At 39.8% G+C, this 25,300-nt stretch overlaps 1 protein-coding gene across 1 annotated transcript; it reads left to right on the top strand.

The window, feature by feature from the left end:
• The first annotated feature begins 44 nt into the window (after positions 1-44).
• LOC121423652 (protein PAXX-like) lies at positions 45-24,111 on the top strand. The gene is made up of 7 exons (XM_041619066.1): positions 45-183; positions 8,267-8,327; positions 10,466-10,515; positions 12,007-12,197; positions 13,545-13,616; positions 22,843-22,927; positions 23,972-24,111. Exons 1-7 carry the CDS (start codon positions 62-64, stop codon positions 24,003-24,005), a joined length of 615 nt encoding a protein of 204 aa, XP_041475000.1. The 5' UTR covers positions 45-61; the 3' UTR covers positions 24,006-24,111.
• Positions 24,112-25,300: the final 1,189 nt, after the last annotated feature.

Below are 25,300 nucleotides of genomic sequence, written 5' to 3'. Positions count from 1 at the left end.
TAGCACTGCGCTGCATGTAATCATCAATGCACTTGCTTTTTTTTGTCTGTGAAACTGAAAGATGTCTTCGGCCAAATCTGCAGCCAGAGACGCGGAGGCTGATTGTCATCATTTCATTGTGAAAAATGAATCAACCAAGTATTTATGTTTCACGTCTTGCGACAAAGATTCATGGATATTACAGTAAGTAGACTTAACGATACTAATTACTAGTCTTCAGGAGTGAGGACGCAATGATGATGACTTTTAAAAAATCCTGTCAATGATGAAGAAGTAAATGACAGGATTTTAAATAAAAAGTCATCATCATTGCGTCCTCAAGACTAAGTAGTAGTACTAGTATAAGTAGACTAAGTTACTCACTAAGTAGATCTAAGTCTAACGTTAGATGAGTTAACGTCGGACAAAAAAAGGAGAAAAAAAAACGAAATAGCAAAGAAGCATTTAATGTTATAGAACCTTAAGTTATAATATATGAGTGGAAATCTCCCCCCAAAGGTACCAGGGGCTGTAAAATTTGACAAGACAAAAAAAAAGGTTATCAACAAAAATGTAAAGTCATTTAGTCCAAAATACATGTATTATTTTGATTGTGAATTATATATTTTCCTCCACCATAAAAGACCAAAAATAGAAATGGGCATTATGATTTGATAGGTACCAGGGGGGGGGGGCAGTCAAATATAATGCTTTACACCCCAAGAATTGTTTTTAAACTTAAAGGGGTGTATTTTCAGTTTTGGAAGTGGGCCGTAGGTGCATTCAAGGGTATCAAAAACACAGATATTGAAGAAAAAGGGTGGTTTTGAAAGACTCATGGTCAATGGTCAATCGCAGGGTCAAACGTATTACTATTAAGGGTATTTTTTTCCAAAGCTTATTTTTTTTAAAGACTAGCCAAACGTGTTTAGGGTATGTTTTTCCCTGAGGTCATATTTTGGCGACAACTTGTTTAGGGGCCAAATTGTGTAAATAAAGCCCGCGAAAAACTTGTTTAGGGGTTAATTTGCACACAGAGAAAAAACTTGTTTAGGGGGTGTTTAGAAATAATTTGGTCATGCATGTGTACGGCAATACATTTGACTGCCCCCCCTACTATTTTTGGTAGGGGGATGCATCCCCCTGTCCCCCTGGGATTTCTGCCCATGACCTTAATGGCTTAATATACTTTTAGGAAATTGGGTTCTGATTTCCTAATATTTATATAAAAGTTAGGTCCTACCTTAAATTCTTGCTCGCCAGAGGATCCAGCCGCTCAGGTAAATTTCACAAATCCAGTGACAAGAAATATATACACTTCACAATTTCAAATAGATTAGAAAAAAGGGACAGACGTCACAAAATATCTCGCGAAGAAATGAGCTCATTAAGTATGCAGAGAATATAAACTTCGAAGGAGTGGAGGTGACGGTATGAAGTAAGAATTGAAAAAGATAGAGAAATGAGTATAAAATGATCCTCCACAAGATTTGGTTCGATCCTCACTAGCAGCTGGATGAGATGGTCAGCATGAGTGGTTAGGACGAAGGCAGAGAGTAGAGTGATGATGTGGTAGAGAAAACAAGTTGTTTTTACCAACATCAGAAAAGGTGAAACAAAGAAATAAGCGCCAAAAAGGGGGGCAAAACACAGTTGAGAAGAACAAAGAAGAGAGAAGCAGACTGTGAGAAAAGTAAACATGCAAGCATCTCTGTAGTGATGAAGTATACCTGCAAGTTCATTGCAATAAACAAGGAACAATGAAAGGATGTTTGCTCCAAGTCTAGGACAAAAGAAAGGTTGTTTCTTAATATAAGAATGTGTTTGCCAAGTAGATTTGGGCAGGAAATGAGGTGCCTTGTTCTGTGCAAGTAAAGTATTGCACATGGCAGAACCAAGTTAGAATATAGATATGAAATTGGAAATAAAAGAAAGAATTTATATACAACATGAACAGAATATTGAAATATAAATGAAAATATATACAAGAAAAGAATATATAGATGTAGATATATGAAAAGCTATAGTCAAGTCACTACAGTAGCTCCCCCCTAGATTTGTACCGAATAGAAATGTAGTAACAAATCGACAAGGGAATGTAAAAGGGAACTTGGCTATATAAAACAAGAAAATAAAAGGACTGGAAACATTAGTGAATTTTGAGACATGTTTCAACCGTCTCCGAAAAATTGAACGTACTTGGCAGGAAACCTCACATGGCGACCAGAACGGGTCTTAAGAATTTCGGGAGGCGTATGCTTGTCATCAGAATCCCCTGCCAAGTCCGTGGAGTTGGATTGTTGATGAACTTGGTCAGGTGGATTTTGATGAGAAGATGAAGGAGTGATAACATCCTGCTCGATGAAAGCCGGTTTCAGTCTGTCGACACTGACATTTTCACGTTTACCATTATAATCAATGGTGAAAAACTTGTCAGTACGACGAATGACTCGGAAGGGTCCTCTGTAAGGAGGCTGCAACGGCTTTGTAACAGCATCATCTCGTAGAAAGATGTGAGATGAAGAATGGAGTTCAGGATGTACCTGTGTGCGAGTGTGCTGTTTTCGAGTAGGAGTGGGATGTAATTCCCGCATCATTCTCTTTAGTCTGTGGGCATAGTTAGATGGATCATCAGCAGCGTCGAATTGTGAAGGAGCTACAAATTGTGCAGGTAGAGTGACTGTAGTCCCAAACACAAGTTCTGCTGCAGAGCATCCAATGTCAGCCTTGATTGCTGTGCGTATACCCAGCAAGACTAAAGGGAGTGACTCAGTCCAACGGACCTTGTTATGAGCTTTGAGAGAAGCTTTTAGTTGGCGATGAAAACGCTCCACTAAACCATTTGCGGCAGGATGGTATGCTGTTGTGCGGATGCGTTTAGTGCCAAGGAGGTTGGTGAGTGCGAGAAAAAGTGCTGACTCAAATTGCCTACCTCTGTCTGTTGTGATGGTAGTAGGTGCGCCAAACACTGCTACCCACCTGGCCACAAATGCACGTGCTACCGTCTCCGCAGTGATGTCTGGGATAGGGATAGCTTCAGGCCATCTAGTGTAGCGATCAACACAAGTGAGAAGATAATTGTTGCCCTCTGATGAAGGAAGCGGGCCAACGAGGTCAATGTGCACATGAGAGAAGCGTGCATCAGGTGAAGTGAAAGTACCAAGTGGTGCTTTGGTGTGTTGATGTACTTTACACTTTTGACACTCGAGACATGATTTGGCCCATTTTCTGACATCAGCGTTGATGCTAGGCCAAACAAAGCGTTCTGTAATGAGCTTTTGAGTAGCTTTGATTCCTGGATGAGAAAGTCCATGAAGGGAATCAAAGATAGCTCTTCTGTGTTTGACTGGAACTAGAGGCCTGGCAGTACCAGTTGATATATCGCACAGAACAGTAGTGGTAGAACCTGGGAGAGCAATTGATCTGAGTTGAAGTGAGGAATCTTTCACCTCAGTTACATCTTCCTGATCTTTTGCGATGGCCGCAAAGTCTATGATTGAGGAAGAGTCAACTCTGTCAATATACAGACGAGAGAGGGCGTCTGCTGCTGTGTTCGCCTTACCTGATATGTGCTGAATATCAGATGTGAACTGCGAAATGAAATCGAGTTGCCGGATTTCTCGTGGCGAATGCCTATCCGGTTTCGACTTGAGTGCATGAGTAAGAGGTTTGTGGTCAGTGTAGATAGTAAATGACCTACCTTCAAGGAGATGACGGAAGTGCTTGATACCAAGATATGCTGCAAGCAACTCCCTACCAAAAGTGCTGTATTTGGTCTCAGCTGGTTGTAACCTCTTAGAGAAGAAAGCCAGAGGTTGCCAAACTCCATCAACTTGTTGTTGGATGGCTCCCCCAACTCCTACATCAGATGCGTCAACTAGGAGGCATAAGGGAACATCAGTGCGAGGGTGCACAAGAACAGTAGAATTAGCCAACTGATCTTTAGCATGTTTGAAAGCAAGAAGCTCTTTCTCTCCCAGATCAATTGGCATGTTCTTTTTTGTTCTGTTTTTCAACAGATCAGTCAGAGGTTGCAGCACCTCTGCACAATGAGGAATGAATCGCCTGTAGAAGTTGACCAATCCCAGGAATTCTCGAAGTTTGGTAAGTGAAGTAGGGGCGGGAAAATCACGGATGATTTTCACTTTGTCGCTAAGAGGTCGGATTCCGGTGTTGTCCACCATATGTCCGAGGAAAGATAGTGATGAAGCACCAAACTGACATTTCGAGGGATTGACAATGATGCCATACTCCCGCAGGCGATCGAATAGCAGACGGAGATGTGTCTCATGTTCATCCTTAGAGGAACTGGCTACCAGTATATCATCAAGATAAACATAGACAAATGGGAGGCCGCGAATGACGGTGTCCATCAATCGCTGGAATGTTTGAGCTGCATTCCGAAGGCCGAATGGCAATCGAACGAATTCGAATAAGCCAAATGGAGTGGTCACGGCAGTCTTGTGAATGTCGCTAGGCTCGACTGGGATCTGATGATATGCCCTAACGAGGTCAATTTTCGAAAAAATTGTCTTGCCTGCAAGAGTTGAAGAGAAATCTTGTAAGTGTGGGATAGGGTATCGATCCGGGACCGTGCGAGCGTTGAGCAAGCGATAATCACCACAAGGCCGCCAGTCCCCTGGCGTTTTCTTGGGAACCATGTGCAATGGACTTGACCAGTTGCTCTCAGATTGTCGGATAATGCCAAGTTCAAGCATGTGCTCGAACTCTGCCTGGGCAATTCTCTGACGATCTGGAGCAAGACGACGAGGGCGCGCTGCCGCGGGCGGGCCTCGAGTTGGGATGTGATGCGTGGTAGTATGTTTCACTTCCGAGTGCTTGTAAACCGGTCGTGTGATATCCGGATATTGACGGAGAATGGAGTGAAACCGCTCCGATGAGTCATGTTGAACATACATCGGGCTAATAGTACCAGTATATGAACCACATCCCTGGACTGTGAGAGTTGTTGTGGTGTCTATCAATCGGCGGTGTTTGATATCAACCAACAGTCCGAACTGATCAAGAAAATCGGCACCCAAAATCGGCGTGGGTATGTCTGTCACAACAAATATCCAGCGGAAAACACGCCTTAAACCAAGATCAAGTGTGAAAGACTTTTGTCCGAAAGTCTTGATTGGCGATCGATTTACAGCCTGCAGTTGGATATTTGTTGCGTCAACCCTAGCCGGTTTCCCCAATTTTGAATGAGGGAAAATGCTCACCTCAGCACCTGTGTCGACGAGATATCGTGTACCAGTGTACTTGTCGTTGACAAAGAAAAGGCGACTGGGTTGGGTGCTGCCAAGGGGGTTAGTCGCCGCTATTCCTTGGCGGGACCGTTTCCCTGGGCTTGTCTTGCTGAGAAAGAGCAAGGACTAATGCACTTTTGAGCACTACTCCCATGCTTCCAGTGATACCAGCACTGGGCACCTGCATGCTGCTCACTGCGATGCGGGCTGCGCGAAACTGACTGTGGGCGTTTGCTTGAGTCTTTCGACTTGCGCTGTCGACTGCGACCTCTCTGGTTTTCCAGCATGGAGCAGGTTAATGCTTGAACCTGCATTGTGAGCTGGGCAACCTGCGCAGATAGTTGGTCGACTGTAGTTTCATGCGTGGGGAGTGGAGGGGTTTGTGATGGCGCCAACTTAGATTGAATGTTTGATATGCTAGTTGGGCCGGCAACTTCAACAAATTGGGTTCTGATTTCCTAATATTTATATAAAAGTTAGGTCCTACCTTAAATTCTTGCTCGCCAGAGGATCCAGCCGCTCAGGTAAATTTCACAAATCCAGTGACAAGAAATATATACACTTCACAATTTCAAATAGATTAGAAAAAAGGGACAGACGTCACAAAATATCTCGCGAAGAAATGAGCTCATTAAGTATGCAGAGAATATAAACTTCGAAGGAGTGGAAGTGACGGTATGAAGTAAGAATTGAAAAAGATAGAGAAATGAGTATAAAATGATCCTCCACAAGATTTGGTTCGATCCTCACTAGCAGCTGGATGAGATGGTCAGCATGAGTGGTTAGGACGAAGGCAGAGAGTAGAGTGATGATGTGGTAGAGAAAACAAGTTGTTTTTACCAACATCAGAAAAGGTGAAACAAAGAAATAAGCGCCAAAAAGGGGGGCAAAACACAGTTGAGAAGAACAAAGAAGAGAGAAGCAGACTGTGAGAAAAGTAAACATGCAAGCATCTCTGTAGTGATGAAGTATACCTGCAAGTTCATTGCAATAAACAAGGAACAATGAAAGGATGTTTGCTCCAAGTCTAGGACAAAAGAAAGGTTGTTTCTTAATATAAGAATGTGTTTGCCAAGTAGATTTGGGCAGGAAATGAGGTGCCTTGTTCTGTGCAAGTAAAGTAATTGCACATGGCAGAAACAAGTTAGAATATAGATATGAAATTGGAAATAAAAGAAAGAATTTATATACAACATGAACAGAATATTGAAATATAAATGAAAATATATACAAGAAAAGAATATATAGATGTAGATATATGAAAAGCTATAGTCAAGTCACTACATACTCTTTATTAGCATTATTATTACAGACATTGCTAAAAACTCACCTCAAAATCTCCTAAATAGTGAAAAATAAGGCTTAAATAGGAGTCTACTCCATAAAATAGTGTATGCATATTGGTCCATGGCATGATCGACTCCTATAACCTATGCTATACTGTGTGGGCTAATTTGTTAGTGGCTGAAAATAGGCATTTTGAAGTCTATGCTGACTTAGGTCTGTGTGAGCCATGGAAACATGTCACATGAATAGATAATCAACTTGGCTGCCAGAAAATGGGAAGATGGACAGTGCTAAGTTTAGCTACATTGTTCACTCAAAACATAGAAAGAAACTTTGAGGGCAAGCTGGACAACTCACCTATTGACTTTTTGGAAACATGGGCATAAATCCCGGGGGGATGGGGGATACATCCCCCCAATTTTTGGAGGGGGGGGGGGGATGGCATGAACAATCACCCCCCACACTTTTCAAGGTATAAGAATAATTTTTTACTCATCAAATGGTTAAGACTACTGTTATGTGTGGATTCATCTTTAAATTAATGCAGTCAAATTCCTTAAATTGGCCTTGTTTTGCCAAACATTACTTTCCAACCTTATTTCACCACACAGAGTAGTAACGGAGAACAAGGTCATATCATGTTCATTGAATGAGTGCCTGGGTGCTTGCTGTATGTTATGTATGTTACATGTGAGGGTAAGTATGTTTGTGTCAGACACCCTGGGGAGGGGGGCACTTTCATTGACGAGTGGATACCATGGGGATTTGAAAAGCACCCTTAAGTATTTTTTTTTTATTCTGAAAATGCACCCCTTATAAGCCAGTTCGTAGTTCCTTTCTGCGCATGATCAAAAGATTCTACGCATGATCAGAAGAAGGTCATTTGTACTAAAGTGACATGGTGCTTTAAAATCTAATGAGATAAGCACCAACTTTGAAGTCTTGATTATTCATATATTCTTTTGAATTGTCGCTTTCATTTACATCCACAAAAAACAACAATGCTTCCACGAACGACTGGTATTTCTCAGTTTGTCAAGTACATTGTGCAACATGCTAAGATATGCATTCAAAGTAGGAATGCAACAAATACCTTCATTAAGTGTTCATTGGTGTGCTATTCTAGTCACCTGGTCTATTCAATTTCTTCATCCTGCTATGTAAGGCAAGCTTACGTAATATCTTTCTTTGAAATCTGCCTATCATGATGAAAGAAATGAAAGGTCATTTGACCAAAATTGCCCTTGAAGTAACTACGAACGGGTCTATTAACATAATAAGTATTGGCATGGGAAACCCAAACCCTTTGACAGACATTTCCTGGATTGACCCCCTAAACAAGTACAATGACAATGTTATGTTATGGACGTCACATGATCATGAATGTCGGCTTTACCTTATTGGGTTTAGTACCGCCCCACCTCCCACACCTCGCTCAAATCGGACTCTAAACATGTGGTGTTGGGGGCAAGCAGTACATCCTTTATAAAGCATTTTAGTCTTTTATACCCTTGCAAATTTGACCCTATAGACGTATCTTTTCTAGAGAAATGTATATCATTCTTTCATTGTTTTAGTGTTATTGACACCCTTATTACGTTATGTACATAATATGCCCAATCTTGAAAACAAGATCATTTTTTCACTTTTCTTTCGTCGCTCCTGGTATTGGAAGTGGCCCCCTCGGGGTCATCTTTTTTTCATTTTGTTTTATCATTTCATTTAATATTTTTATCTTTTTTTCACAGTGTAACAACTGGCATTGATGTGTGGCGACTGGCCATGGACTCCTCACAGTTGGAATCTCATGTAAGAAAAAAATGCATTCAATGTATTCATTAAATCTCCAGATTCTGAAAGATTTGTTAAACTTGAATTGAAGTTTGGTTTGGATAGAATATGTATGCATGTTTGTATCATATTCTGTAATGCTATGTGAAAATCTATTGGGATAACAGGAATCTCTTAAAGCTTGTGTATAGTTTTGGTAAATCCACCAAAATGCACCTATCACTATTCCAATTCATTGCTAGCTAATATGAATGGATATGCCCAATAACAGTTATGATGTGGAGGATATGAAATGAAAATGTGTTTTAAAGGATAAATTTTGCGATTTTACATGGAAATTTAACTTGATCGGGTCACCCGATCAAATTAAAATATCTGTGTGTTTTTGTCTTTCAATTAAATCCTTTTCCAAATCATGGAATGGGCTGAAACTTTCAAGATATGTTCTTTGTAACTTTTGGATATCTAATCACTAAATTTATAAGATAAGTGCTTGAATGCCCATTTTTTAAATTTAAAACAAGCATCGCCGAGAGAGGGCGCTATATATCCAAGATTTGAATATTTGAAATTTTCTCAGAGAAGTGCAGTTGGAAAAATATCTAACGGTCTCTACGCTTCAGTAAGACTGTCATATTAGATGATATTCGATTATCAATCACATTATTGACCCTTTACCAAAGCTGTACACAGGCTTTGCAATCAGGAGAAATTCATTTTGAAGATTGCTAATAATCTGGTTGAAAAAAATTACTTCAACTTCAGTTAATGGAAGGTATACTTATTTGACTGCCTTCAAAATTGAAAAATTCATTCATCTTGTATCCTATGCCTTGCTTGTTTATAGTAAATTTATAGAACACTTAATGTTGTGCTGAAACTCCTGTTATAAAGCACATAGACAATAATCTGAACTCATGCCTTGCAGCAGAAATCTTGCTCAGCAAATTTCATTCTCAATTTGATCACATTCTTCTCTAAGTTCCTTTAAAGTAGCACTTAAGACATATCTCTTGCGTAAATAGTAGGCCTATGATTTTTTACAGTTAATATGCCCATAGTTAAAGGAGAATGAAACCTTTGGAACAAGATCGCTTGTGTGAAAACAGAAAAATCAAAGAAACAGATCAACGAAAGTTTGAGAAAAATCTGACAAATTTAATGAGAAAGTTATGAGCATTTGAATATTGCGATCACTAATGCTATGGAGATAGCAAATTGGCAATGCGACAAAGATGTGTGATGTCACTTGTGAACAACTCTCCCCATTACTTTATATATTTCACTAGAATTGCCTCTTTTATCACATCTATCCATAAATCATGTGTTCTGTCTACATGAGGGCATGTAATACATATTTTTTAAGAATACATCATGGATAAAGAGTTTGTATCATAATACAAAAAGCAAAAAGAGACATTTTGAGGGTATTTTATAGTCCACCAAAGGGAAAGTTGTTCATCAGTGACATCACACATCCTTGTCGTATTGCCAATGTGAGGATCTCCATAGCATTAGTGATTGCAATATTCAAATGCTCATAACTTTCTCACTATTTGTCCGATTTTTCTCAAACTTTCTTTATTCTTATTCTTTGATTTTTCTGTTTCTACACAAGCCTATTTGTTCCAAAGGTTTCATTCCCCTTTAAGTTAGTATTTCAGATAAGTAAGGTGGTTACGTTGGATGTTTAGTTATGTAAGGTAGTTAAGTTGATAAGTGAGTTTAGTTTATTAAGTTAAGTAGTTAGATTTTATGATGTAAATGCTTAGAGAAATTTTGTTAGGCGCTATATAAGTATTGAATTATTATTATTAATATTATTAATTTGAAAAGCACTGAGAGGGTTCTTGATTTTATATTCATAATATGCATTTTACGTTTATACTGGTTTTGACATTATCACCTTGCTTCCTTTATTTCCTTCTCACTTTGTCTTTTTTATGTTCTACCATTCTTTCTTTAATCTTTCTTTCTCATATTCGTTTTATAAACTTTTAAAACCTTTTTTCTGTTTTTCTGTCTTTTTGTATTTCCATCCTTCTCCCTTTTAGTCGTTATTTCTTTTCTTTGACACACTCTCTTTCTCTCTCAACATTCTGTTATGTCATCACCTCCAGTTCATTAAATATTACTGGTATCTTTTCCCTTTTCAGAGAGATTTGGCAGATGTGACTACAAATGAGGCTTATTTCTTAAGATTCAGGTTTGTTCATTAATTGTCATAGTTCAGCTTTGTAATTATATGTCCCAATTCACATTGTAAATAATAGCGTTAGGGCCTATAGGGGCCATTTATTTTTCATTTTAGGTTTTTTTTTCAGATCAACTCAAAAATTTCTTTTTTATTGAAAAGCCTGATAGCAAAGATGGCAAAATAATCTAGAAAAAAGATTGAAGGAATTCTTATTTTTTTAAAGTTTATTTACACTGTTAGTCATTTCATTATTCAACAAAATGAATAACATCAGGTTGATTCAGGAGCTATCAGAAAACTATTTAGGCCCATATACTGAACTCGTGTTTAGCTTAGACTCTGTGGTCTAACCCTGTGCTATAATTATGGGAAGCCAAACATGACAGAATTTGTTCACACGGTATACTTGTTTTACTATGCTCTTTCCTAATGTGTTTTAATGGTGAAGACAATTATCTTATCGATACAGACTATTTAGAATGATCTGAAAGTCAATGGGCTGGTACTATGAACATCTTCTGTTAGAGATTTATGTCACGATTGGCTATCCATTGTTAAAACACAACTTTCGACCAGAGTGTGAATTTAACCAGACTTCAGAATATGGGCCTTAGAGTTTTATTTACTAGGATTTAACACAATTGGCAATCCAAAGACTTAATAATCTATTTTGACTTTCCTATCTCTCTGTTTCTTCATTTTACTTAAAGGACAAATCCACCCCAACAAAAACTTGATTTGAATAAAAAGAGAAAAATTCAACAAGCATAACACTGAAAATTTCATCAAAATCGGATGTAAAATAAGAAAGTTATGGCATTCTAAAGTTTCGCTTATTTTCAACAAAATAGTTATATGAACGAGCCAGTTACATCCAAATGAGAGAGTTGATGACATCACTCACTCACTATTTCTTTTGTATTATATTATATGAAATATGAAATATTTTTATTTTCTCGTCATTGTCATGTGAAATGAAGTTTCATTCCTCCCTGAACATGTGGAATTCCATTATTTTAACATTTTGTGCTTCAGGCAATGAGGTCCTAATCGTCAAATTCGTAAAAATTGAAATATTGTATAATTCAAACAATAAAAAACAAAAGAAATAGTGAGTGAGTGACGTCATCGACTCTCTCATTTGGATGTAACTGGCTCGTTCATATAACTATTTTGTTGAAAATAAGCGAAACTTTGAAATGTCATAACTTTCTTATTTTACATCCGATTTTGATGAAATTTTCAGCATTGTGCTTGTCTGATTTTTCTCTATTGATTTAAATCAACATTTTTCTGAGGTGGACTTGACCTTTAATGCGTTCCTTTTTTAAAAATAATTTTTACATTACATGAATGCACAGACCACTTGAAAATATAATCATGGGAGATTGGGAGGGGGGGGGAGGGACAGTCACCCTCTCCCTGTAGTGATCCTGCCCCGATATAACATCACGCTGATGCATGCAATGTTCCATTGTCTATCCACTTTATTCCCTACAGCAATGCTTTCAGAGCTGGGGACATTACAGTGACGCTCCAGAACCATAAAGTCCTCCTGACAGTTGGAAGTGGTCCAAATGCCCTCAGCTATGACCTTTTTGAAGCCAGGGCGGATGAGAGCAAAGCTGATTTACAGAGGGCACTCTTCTACTTTGCAGAATATTCCAGTAATTTGAAAAAGAAACTAACAGGTAAACACAGTGATGAAGTGTATGAAGAGGACCTCTTTAATTATAACATTGAACCCCCCCCCCCCCAAAAAAAAAGCGAATCACTTGTTCAGAATGAAAGGCTTTATTAGTATCATTTATATCATTTATTTCATTCATATCATTTATATCATTAGTATATTTATGTACTTGTCGGATGTTTTATCCGACAGTTACCATAGTAACAGTACCTCTCAGCCAATCAACATCAGGGAAAGATGTCAAATCTGACAACTTGAAAATATTGATGAAACACTCCCCAGGCTCCAAGTTGATTCTTGGGTAAATTGTTGCGAGGCCAATAAACACTGTGTCCACTTTTGTTTTGTATTGTATCATTACATATTTATATGAATGGTGTTTTTGTGAATAATTATTTTATAGTAGTTTTCAAAATCACAGCTGCTATATTGAATCGCGCGATGCAGATGAGACTGCCAGAGGCATTCCACTTGTTGGCTTTATTACAGTGATCATTATGAAGAGATGGAAAATCAAAAGACCATTAAAAAATTTTCATGAAGAATTATGAAGAAAATACCCCTTTGCCCACAAAAGTGGCCATTGGTTAAGAATTTGTTGAAGCAACTCATTGTCTTACTTTCTTACAACACAAATGGCTTCATATTTTTTTTAGCAATCCTTTTCATTAAAGGTCAAGTCCACCCTGGAAAAATGTTGATTTGAATAAATAGAGAAAATCAAACCAGCATAATGGTAAAAATGTCATCAAAGTCAGATGTAGAATAAGAAAGTTATGGCATTTTAAAGTTTTGCTTATTTTTCACAAAATAGTGATATGCACAACTCAGTGTCATGCAAATGAGTTAGTCGATGATGTCCCTCACTATTTCGTTTGTTTTTTATTGTTTGAATTATACAATATTTCATTTTTTACAGAGTTAACAATTAGGACCAACTTTAATAAACCATATAGTATTAAACAAATCTTATTACACATGTTCAGGGAGGAATTAATCATTGTTTCACTTGACAATGAGGAGAAAATGAGAATATTTCATATTTCATATAATAAAATACAAAAGAAAATACAAAAGTGAGTGGATGGCGTCATCAGTCTCCTTACTTGCATACCGACCAGGATGTGCATATACTGTTTTGTGAAATTAAACGAAACTTTAAAATGTCATAACTTACTTATTTTACATCCGATTTCGATGAAATTATCAGTGTTATTTTTATTGAATATTTTCTTTTTATTCAAATAAACTTTTTGTGGCGTAGACTGTAGCGCACACATGGTAGCACAGGGGTTGCCTTTAGAATCAGAAAAAAAATAATCATTTTTAATTAAAATATCATTTACAGCAAAAGAAGAAGAGTTGGCATTGCTGAAGAAACAGAGGACAAGTACCACTGACCAGGGCAACATATTACCAGGTAAAATAATTCATATACATGTATCTCATCATTAAGATTACTATAAACTGGCCGTACAATGTTTTTAGAGAGCATTCATTTATTCTAGGTCATTTCCAAGGTATATATGCTATCATGATACTCATAACAAAAGCAAGTATCAGTAAATTGATCATGAACATCAATACAGATACAAAATACATTATCAGAAGAGAATAGGGCTGTTATCGATAACATCTTTATCGCTAGTCCTGTCGATAATCGCTTGTATTTTGCCACCTAGCAATATCGATAACTTTTTTCTTGTTGTCGATAATACCCGCTATTATGTAGGGACACAGTGATTTTCCGCGATTTCATGGAAACGGCCCTTCAAAAGTTGCTTTTCAAATGGAAAATGCGTATTGATTATGTTCTTCTATCCATATCGGTAAGATATTTTTTGCATGATATCAACAGAGAATTTTCTCAACAATAACAGCCCTAGAAGAGAGAGAAACATGCACACACAAAGAATACCAGCTATTGTCTTTTGATTATCAGAATAGAGTATCTGTTTTAAGTCTCTCCTCATGTAGCTGGTGGTAAAAAGAGAATATTTACAAGTTATCTAGCTATGAGAAAACAATTTACCTACTGTAACTCATTTAAGTCAGATATCTTGTCTCTGAGATGTGGCGTTCCGCAAGGATCCAACTTAGGCCCTTTGTTATTCCTTGTATATATCAATGATATTTGTGATGTTTCTAATCTTTTTAAGTATACTTTATTTGCGGATGATACAAGTGTGTTCTTATCTCATCGTGAAATCAAAAGTCTTGAACGTACAATTAACTCTGAACTGCCAAAGTTGGATTCTTGGTTTAGAAGTAATATACTCTCTCTCAACGTTATGAAAACGAATTTCATTCATTTTAGTGGTAGGAAATCTAATGATAAGCATTCAATAAATATTTACTTAAACGGCACCCCAATCGAAAGAAAAGCATGTACGAAGTTCCTTGGTGTATATATCAATGAAAAACTTAATTGGAAAGACCAAGTGAATCACATCAGTGCACCAATCTCTCGAAATATCGGTGTGTTGTACAAAGTTAGATATTACGTTGCCACCAATATATTATTGATGCTATACAATACTCTTGTTTTACCTTACATTTCATACTGCAATATTCTGTGGGCAACAGCTAAGGGTTTGACAAATAATATTCTTCTTCTGCAAAAGAAAGCTATTCGAATATGTACTCGATCTGGTTTTAGAGACCACACAAATCCTCTGTTTGTAAAACTAAAGTGTTTGAAAGTTGACGACATACATTTTCTTCAAACTGCCATATTCATGTTTCGATATAATGCAGGACTCCTGCCGGTCTCTTTTACTTCTGTGTTTCAAACGAATAGTGCAGTTCACTCACACTACACAAGACAGGCATCTAATATATTGTAGCGCCTGAAGGTTCTAACGTAGAGGGCGCAGGGGAGAAGAGAAGAACGAACGGAAAACAGATAGAAGATCGGGGGAGATACAAGAATAGTAATCCTTATTAATCGGTAAATTGACCTATATAATCAGTTATTATTGTTCATGATTGGATTATGGAATACTTACTAAATAAATTGTGTTAATGTGAATGAAAACTGATGACAGAAGGATTCTTATTTTAGCGTGAATCAATGGTGTGTGATTGACGTATACGTGAGTTCAGTGAGAGCTACATTGGAGCACACGGAGAAGATTGATTTGGCGAGATTTGAGAGTGGGGAGCGTTACATTGGTGGCAGTCGCGGGATAATTCTAGACGAATTATGGAACCCACAGAACCCACATCAATCTCAGAATCGAGAATACACCCTATTCATGCTAATGAAATTATCCCTTATGGTTTTGGAACAATTCAACCGGAGGAAGGAGCGTCATTTGTCACGGTAGATGAATACCACGTGTCAGACCACGTGCGAAGCTTTCCACAGCACGCAGCCTATGGGAACGCACGACGCGTCGGTAGCAGATTGTATGATGCGTTAATGGTGGAGGACGCTCGCCATGTGCGTTCGTTGGGCAACGAATATAACGCACGAGGTGTTATGAGCGGACATAGTGAGGAACGGATTTCAAACAACGCGCACATACTGCGTTCGGCGTTGGGCAACAGGAGCTACGACGTACAGGGCGTTATGGACGGACCAAACGAGATGTATCCTGACACTACGCACGAAGCGTGCGTGTTAAGCAACGATGGCCGCGATGCAAGAAGCAATGTGAGTGGGCATGATGAGGAGCTGATCTTGGACAGTACGCACGCGGTGCGTTCGGTCACCGACGAAGGCAGCAACGCACAAGGCGTTTTGAGAGAACGCAATCGGGCAACGACACCTGATGACGCACACGTGGTGCGTTCGTTGAGCGACGAAAGCCGCAATGGAGGAAGCGTTTTGAGAGGACGCAGTGAGGAGCTGATCTCGGACAAAACGCACGCAGTGCGTTCGTTGAGCAACGAAGGCCACAACGCACAATGCGTTTTGAGAGAACGCAATAGGACGACGACCCCTGATGACGCACACGTGGTGCGTTCGTTGAGCGACGAAAGACGCAACGGAGGAAGCGTTTTGAGAGGACGCAGTGAGGAGCTGATCCCGGACAAAACGCACGCGGTGCGTTCGTTGTGCGACGAAGGCCACAACGCACAATGCGTTTCGAGAGAACGCAATAGGGCGACGACCCCTGATAACGCACACACAGTGCGTTCGTTGAGCGACGAAGGCTGCAACGCACAAGGCGTACTGAGAGCACGCAGTAGGGCTATGACTCCTGATAACACACACACAGTGCGTTCGTTGGGCAACGAAGGCCGCAACGCGGGAAGCGTTTTGACAGGACGCAATGATGCTTCAATCCCAGGCCCCATGCACAGGGCACATACATTCGACAATGACTACCGCAACGCAAGAAGCGTTAGTAGTAGTCACAATGGGTGGATAGCAGACAGTGCACACTCATTGCGATCTCAAGGCAGCGAACGCCCAGACGCACAAGGCGATTGGAACTATCGGGAAGGAGAGGTCCTAGATTCGCATCGCGCACGCATTCTGAGTTCATTTGATCACCTAAACTTCGACGCACAGTGTACAAGAAATGAAAGGAGGCAACCTGAATACTCGGCCATGGATCATGAATACTTGCCTGAGAGGGTAGGCAGGCCTATTGTGTCTGTGAGCCCACCTGAAAGGACAATCAGAAAGCCAGTGTATGAGCCAGGCACATTCACAGGAAAGGAGGTTTTTGAGAGCTATTTAAGTCATTTTGAAATAGCAGCAGATATTAACGCATGGAACAATCGAGAGAAGGCTGTATTTCTCGCAGCAAGTCTGCGTGGTGGTGCTCAGGAGATTCTAATGGAACTGTCACCGTCGCAGAGAGTGAATTACGAGTTTCTAGTAGCCGCCTTGACTACCCGTTATGCATCAAGAGGTCAAGCAGAGTTAAACCGTTTGAAGCTCAAGAACAGGAGGCAGGGAGTGGAAGAAACCTTGACAGAATTGGCTCATAGTGTAAAGTGTCTGATCAGGAAGGTATATCCTGGTGCATCTGAGGATACAAGAAGGACACTAGCTAAGGACAGTTTCGTTGACGCTCTGAAGGATGCTGAAGTTCGCTTCGAGGTTATGAAAGCCCAGTGTGAAACGATCGACGATGCACTCGTTGTTGCGGCGAGGATCTCTGAGCTCAAGACTACAGAAGCAATGCGAGTACAGTACAGAGAAGTTCGGACTCTGAATGCAGAGACCGAGGAAGGAAAAAAGCCAACTGAACATCAACTGGAGACATTGGTGAAAGAACTGCAGCTGACTGTCACCCAGTTGAGAAAAGACATGGCAGATATGTCCAAGGATAGGTCGAAAGGTTACAGATCTCAATCAAGAACCAAATCCTTTGCAGAAAAAAACAAAGGAGTTACATGCTGGAATTGCGGGAGCGAAGGACACTTCAAGGCTTATTGTCCTGCAATGACAGAAGGAAACAGCAAGCAACAGGAAAACTAGAACCTACCGACTTTAAGGGTCGAGAGCCGGTAGAAGTTCCCAAAAGGCCCAATGGAACAAGAATCGAGGAAGCTGGATATATGCCTGTTAGATCAGCTAGGTCAGGAGATATTGGTCTTTTTGTTGATGTCATGATTGGTGACCACACAGTCCGGATACTGGTAGATTGCGGTGCTTCAGTTTCTGTCATTAAGACAAGTGTTGCCTCACTCATCGGATGTGATGAGCTCCTTGAGAGAGACATAGGTGTTAAAATGACTACTGCGAGCGATGTGCACAGTATTCCCTTCAAGGGTAAAGGAGAACTGAACATGTGTCTGGGAGGGAAGTTACGCAGGAAACTAGTTTGGTTTGCAGACGTAAAAGAAGATGGAATCCTTGGTCTTGATTGCCTGGAGGACTGGAAATGCAAAGTTGATTTTGGTCGTCGGGAAATGTGGGTAGATGGTGTAAAGGTCCCTTGCCATAGCTTTGAAGGGTCGCCTGCTTGTTGCAGAGTCACCGTGAGTGATACCGTCACCCTACCACCCCTCACTGGACAAGTTATCAAGGGTCAAATGGAAGACAATTTGGCATTCACTGACGTAATCCTGGAACCTTCGTCTAAGTGGACTGGCTCAGGAAATGTTCTAGTTGATGCGGCAGTGATGAGGCCGGGCGCCAAGACAATACCAGTGAGAGTCATCAATGTATCCAACCAACCTGTCAAGTTTTACAAAGGGACCACCGTTGGTCAATGTCAGAAAGCTGAGGTAGTTACGCAGGAAACTGTCTCCGGAGACAAGCCTTCTAAGACTGACAAAACTCCGTACATAACTGTTGATGGAATGAAGATACCAGAACATTTGCAAGACACATGGAAACACAGCGCACAACTTATTAACAAGGACGAGAGGGTGAAGTTAAGTAAGCTCCTTTGCAAGCACTCGGAGGTTTTCTCCAGAGGTAAAGAGGACCTGGGGAGAACAGATGTAGTGAAGCACCAGATTGAAACGGGGACATTTCCTCCTATTCGACAGAGAGCAAGGAGATTACCTGTCCATCAAAGACATGAAGAATCGGCACAAATTGAGGATATGACAAGACGTGGTGTGATTGAACCGTCTGAAAGCCCGTGGGCTTCACCAATTGTGTTAGTCAAGAAGAAGGATGGTTCTACCCGGTTCTGCGTTGACTTCAGGAAGCTGAATGATGTGACCACCAAAGATGCATTTCCACTCCCACGTATTGATGATTCATTGGACAGATTGTCTGGATCACAATGGTTCTCAACTCTCGATCTGCAAAGTGGTTACTGGCAAGTAGAGATGTCAGAACAAGATCGGGAGAAGACTGCATTCATCACAGCGTATGGCCTTTATCAGTTTCGTGTGATGCCGTTTGGGCTCTGCAATGCCCCTGCAACATTCGAGAGGCTGATGACAAAAGTCCTGGATGAGTTGATTAACAGCATCTGCCTGGTATATCTCGATGACGTCATTGTATACAGTTCGTCTGTACTGGAGCAGCTCGACCGACTGGACACCATATTTGACAGGCTGAAGAGCTTTGGATTAAAACTTAATCCAAATAAATGTGTCCTGTTACAGAAAGAAGTGGCATTCTTGGGTCACGTGGTATCAGCAGCAGGAGTTTCAGCTGATCCCAAAAAGATCAGTAGTGTCAAGGAATGGCCCACCCCGCAGACTGTTCACCATGTCAGATGTTTCCTTGGACTATGCTCCTACTACAGGAAATTTGTGAAGGGTTTTGGAGACATTGCAAGACCGCTCCACCAGCTTACAGAGAAGGGACGAGTATTCCACTGGACAGACGAGTGTGAGGGGGCTTTCAGGAGACTAAAACATGAGCTGACCAACTCCCCAGTCCTTGCATACCCTACTGCTGACGATCCATTTATCCTTGACACTGATGCAAGTGCAAACGGACTCGGAGCAGTCCTCACCCAGGTGCAACATGGTACAGAGAAGGTCATAGCATACTACAGCAAGTCTATGTCCAAGGCAGAGAGGCGTTATTGTGTCACAAGGAAGGAATTACTTGCTGTTGTGGAAGGAGTGAAACAATTTCATCACTACCTCTATGGAAGGAAATTCACAGTGCGGTCAGATCATGGAGCATTGAAGTGGCTGTTAAACTTCCGCAATCCTGTTGGTCAGGTAGCACGGTGGTTGGAGCTTCTTGGTACCTATGACATGGACATTCAACACAGGGCAGGTCGCATTCATGGAAATGCAGATGCGCTTTCGAGGAGACCCTGTCAGGACTGTTCACATTGTCAAAGACTGGAAGAAAACGACACCATAAAAACATCTAACTTGAAGGAAGTCTTATCTGTCGGCACTAATACCGAAGATGATTGTCCTGAAGCTGGAATGATCCATGTCGCTACCTTAGGAACCCAGGAGGCAGTACAGCTGACAAAAGGTAACATTGACGCCCCATCAAATGAACAGGAAGATCCCTTGTGGACAAAGTCCTATTTGAGAGATGTACAGGGCCAGGACCCCGAGTTAGATCAAATCATCCAATGGAAGAAAAAGGGGACACGTCCCTCATGGCGAGAGGTAGCACCCCTTAGCCCCAAAATAAAGTCTCTTTGGAGTCAGTGGGAAAGGCTACAGTTGAAAGAGGACGTCCTGTATCGTCGATGGGAATCCCTCAACGGAAAGGAAATCTCTCTTCAATTGGTTCTACCTGTTGCATTGCGCAAGAAAGTCTTTGCAGAGTGCCATGAATCCAAGGTTGCAGGTCATATGGGTAGCAAACGGACAATTGAAAGAATTCGACGGCGTTGCTATTGGCCTCAACTTAGTATGGATGTTGAACTATGGTGCAAACTTTGCCGCACATGTGAGTCCAGGAAGAACCCATCTCGGCGCCCTCGAGCCCCACTCCAGGTATACAACGTCGGTGCTCCAATGGAGCGTGTATCAATGGACATCATGGGACCCCTTCCACAGTCAGATCGAGGCAACAAATACGTGCTCGTAATCTGTGACTACTTCACCAAGTGGACTGAGTCTTTTGCAATGCCGAACCAAGAAGCAGCAACAGTTGCACGAATCTTTGTGGAAGAATTTGTCTGCAGATACGGTGTGCCATTGGAACTTCATACTGATCAAGGTCGGAATTTCGAGGCAGCTCTTTTCCAAAGTGTTTGTGAGATCTTGGGATGTTCAAAGACCAGAACTACAGCATTTCATCCTCAGAGTAACGGAATGGTTGAACGTTTCAACCGGACCTTGGAGGATTTATTGGCCAAGGCTGTTGCTGATCATCAAAAGGACTGGGATGAATGTTTACCTCTGGTCATGATGGCATACCGCTCGTCTCAACATGAAGCTACTGGTTACACTCCTAGTGAGCTGATGATGGGTAGGCAGATGATACTTCCAGTGGATCTGCTGATTGGAAGCTCTGGGACTCCAGAATCTAGTTACCCTGAGTTCACAGAGCAACTGCAGGACCGCATGAATTACACCCACCAGTTGACAAGAGAGCGCTTGAGGGTTAACACAGACCGGAACAAGCGTACTTATGACACTCACAAGGCAGGGGAAGGTTATCAACAGGGAGATGCGGTGTGGCTTCACACTAAAAGGCGGAAGAAAGGAATTTCTCCCAAGCTACAGAGGAGTTGGACCGGTCCATTCTTTGTCATTGATGCTCTCAGTGATGTGACCTATCGGATTCAGGAAACGTCTAAATCAAAGCCAAAGGTTGTTCATTTCAACCGCTTAAAGACGTATGTTGGAGCCCCCGTGCCGAACTGGGCTTTGAAGAAGATCGATGACAAGTCTTTATCTTCAGCCACAGTCGAAAGAGCATGACTGTCCAACAGATACAGATCGTACTGCGGAGATAGGAACAAGAAGGAAGAAGCGACTCTACTCAGAAGTGGCCGCTACATCCAAGAGCAAAGAAACATCCACATCTGACCAGGAACCACCTCGTGCGAAGGAGCAGAGAACCGGCAACCAGATGCTACCACGCCGTAGTAAACGCCTGCGAAAGATGCCATCGCGTTTCTATTGAAATCTTTTAAAGCGAACTTTGTTGTTGTTGTTGTTTTTAATGTAAATTTAACATTGCTCTAGATGTGTTTTGCAAATATTGAACCTTGGTTATGTTTTAATTCGAAACGAGGACGTTTCATTCTAAGAAGAGGGTAGTGTAGCGCCTGAAGGTTCTAACGTAGAGGGCGCAGGGGAGAAGAGAAGAACGAACGGAAAACAGATAGAAGATCGGGGGAGATACAAGAATAGTAATCCTTATTAATCGGTAAATTGACCTATATAATCAGTTATTATTGTTCATGATTGGATTATGGAATACTTACTAAATAAATTGTGTTAATGTGAATGAAAACTGATGACAGAAGGATTCTTATTTTAGCGTGAATCAATGGTGTGTGATTGACGTATACGTGAGTTCAGTGAGAGCTACATTGGAGCACACGGAGAAGATTGATTTGGCGAGATTTGAGAGTGGGGAGCGTTACAATACACTTAAACAATCCTCTCACCGCATTAGCCCATAAGTCGATAAGGCATAATGGTCCAGATATTTGGAATTCTTTACCGCAAAGTATTCGCAATTCACGTAAAACATATTCCTTTAAGAAGGCAGTTAAGAGCATGCTCATCTCGAAACTATGATGAAAATGTAGGCATATAATGTTTTCTTCGAAGATAGTTCATGTCGTTGTATTTGCTTGACAAATTATGCATATATTCTTATATAAATTGGGGTACCCTCCTTTCTATTCTTGTGTCATCTTCTCTGTATACTTCTTTGTAAATATTGTATATACATGTACCTGTATTCATCTATACCCTTTCATCAGTTTTTTTTTTTCTTTCTGGTTAGCGTAAAATAATGGTTCTGTAATGACTCAAGCTTCAAGCTTATGTTGCAAGACCTTTGTGTGCTCTGTTAATGAGAGATTATGTAATATTTTTCTTTACGTAATATTGTCTTTATGTAATAAACATGTATCACTGTATTTTCATATATGAGATTGTGGATGATGTGAACACACATGAAACAATAAATTAATAAATAAATTGTCCAACATTAGAAAAGGAATGGGACAAAAATAGGTGAAAGTCAAGTACCTTGTACCTGGTTATCCAACAAACCATCAGGGTAACATATTACCAAGTAAGATCATTATTAGGATATTATCATTTGTTATTTGTAGATTTTGAGATGAAGAAGCAATCAGGAAACCAGCCCAAGATTGTCAAGCAACAAGGCCTCAGCATAGTCAACCCTTCCAGTAAAAAGTAAGTCATTGACAAATAATCTCAAGTGGAAGCATCATGGTGTTGACTCTTTCCTTTAAATCAGAGGGTCGGGGTTTTTAATCCCAGCCATATATCATTCATTTCCTTCAGCAAGTGATTTTCCCACTGTGATGCACTCACAAAAATATTGGAACCTGGCAAGTTTCATTCCTTGAAATCTTATTTTTAGATTTTGAGTACATACACTGTATACATAAAATGAAATGCTACCTGGAAAAACTGGTGGAATTTTGATATCCAAGATTTTTTTAAGCACACAGAGATGTTATATACATGTAATAATGTGGTATATATTCTATATAATAACTTTGTTTATTTTATTTTCATCTGGATTCATGTATTTGGTTATTCACGCTTTTAACTACATGAATTAATTTCGATTTTTTCATGGCATTGATATATTGATTCATTGAAATCATATATGTATGTGAATAATCATTCAAAGAACATTTGAAAATGCATGAAAGATGATATGTTAAATGAAAACAAGAGAATATGTCCTACCAGTTTCTTCAGTTTTGCGCTTATGTATACAACTGTTAAAATGTGTGAATTGTGTATAGATAGAATGCTCATCACAAAAGCAAATATAAGTTCTCTACTGGAAAATAACTCCGCACAATGATTCACTTTTCCTAATGCTCATGTTTTAAAAACATTCAAGAATGACGATTTACTGTCAATGCATTGGTTACTAGGTGAGGCTGTAACTTAGCAACCGCGTGACCTTGGGGCATAAAATTTGACATGGGTCTATTAGATACTTAAGGGAATATTTGGTGTGGATTTTAAGTTGAGGGGGTCTGGTTACGGTAATTACATTACCAGGTGATTCATGCTTGATTGGCCCATACATGGTTCGAAACCTTAGAGTATGACTTTATCTATACACTCGTGTCTCTTTCTATCAGTTCTAATAATAGCTCCTTGATTTATGCATTTATGCGATTCAATCAACATACCAATAGCCGGATGCTTAAACTAACTCATGCTTTCTTGATTTTCTTACCATTGATATTACAGGCGGAAAGCTGCCAAAGGGGTGGAGTTTGACTGATGAAAAGATCAATACATTTTATGCTTGCAATGAATTTCAACATGGACTCCTATTATAGCCACAGAGGTCTTTCAATATGGTTTTGATGAATCATAGATGTTGTTGTGAAAGCTGTCCAGAATCCAGAGTATTATCCAGTGTGTCTGAAGCTATAGGATAGGTCTCACTAATCTGATGCTATTCCATTGCCAATGCGATATACAACCTCTTGGACGGAGCTGAGAATTCACGGATACATTTGGTGTATTACAAAACTGACTGGTGTAATATCAATGATATATCTGGGGAGCGTTTCATCAACATTTTTGTCTGACAAGTTGTCAGATCTGCTGACGCCTTTTCTTGATTCTGATAGGCTGAGAGGCACTGTTACTACATGTATAGTAACTGTCGTATAAAATGGGACTTGTCGGATAAAATGTCTGACAAGTCCTTTCATGAAACGCTCTCCTGTATTACATCTCATTAACGGCAAATTTAATTAGGAATACTTACAAGTATTTGTTTCAATTATTCAAGGGTGTCATTCATAACAATAGGCTATAAAGAATAATTATAAATAATAATCTACTTTTAATGTGTATTGTGCGGGACATCAATGTTTCTAATACCACTATAATTACCCCTGTCAATGTATTCAGTACACCTTTACTTGTGCACAATGTATAGAGGCTGGTCTTGATGCTTGATTGAAAAGAGACCATATTTAACTGGAATGAAATGTCTTGCTGGCAAGAAAATGTGAGATTTGAAGACAGAGAAACCAAAAGCTTGTTAGTACTCTAACAGAAATTTGTAGACATTTCATCAAATATCCCTGTTTCCTCATTGTGTATTATCCAATGTAGACGGCAGTTAAAAAAGAAGAAATCAATTATTGATAAAAAGAAGGATGCAAATCAATTATTGGCCATTTTGAGTTTTGGGTACTTAAATAATCAATAATGAAAATAATAAAATCTACAGAGACTTAAAATCAATTCTGACTTTTAAAATTTGCCTGTAAAGCTATGATCACTTTAATTAATTTCCTCTAGAAAAATCGTGAAGCATTGCTTTTCTTGAAATCACTGTTTATGACTGAATTTAGACTGTTGGTCAGGAGTTTGGTCAATATTTTAATAAACATATTAGAAATTTGATTACAACTTCGATTATTTATCCTTTCCAGGGAAACTGCATCAAAATTTTTCATGCAAATGAACTTTCATTATTGCTGTCAATATATTGTCTTTTTTTTACTAACATTTGTATTTACATGGAAATGTAAAAAAAATGTTCAAAATATGAGTGCA

This window comes from Lytechinus variegatus, chromosome 11 (assembly GCF_018143015.1).
Source record: "Lytechinus variegatus isolate NC3 chromosome 11, Lvar_3.0, whole genome shotgun sequence".
NCBI lineage: Eukaryota > Metazoa > Echinodermata > Echinoidea > Temnopleuroida > Toxopneustidae > Lytechinus > Lytechinus variegatus.
Note: the sequence above shows the minus strand (reverse complement) of the source record. Positions and strands in the feature narration are given on the sequence as shown.

Excerpts from the sequence above, each read along its gene's own strand:
- LOC121423652 (XM_041619066.1), top strand. The coding sequence starts at position 62 with ATGTCTTCGGCCAAATCTGCAGCCAGAGACGCGGAGGCTGATTGTCAT. Across the intron at positions 8,328-10,465 it reads CCTCACAGTTGGAATCTCAT|AGAGATTTGGCAGATGTGAC; the intron begins GTAAGAAAAAAA and ends TTCCCTTTTCAG. Across the intron at positions 12,198-13,544 it reads TTTGAAAAAGAAACTAACAG|CAAAAGAAGAAGAGTTGGCA; the intron begins GTAAACACAGTG and ends TATCATTTACAG.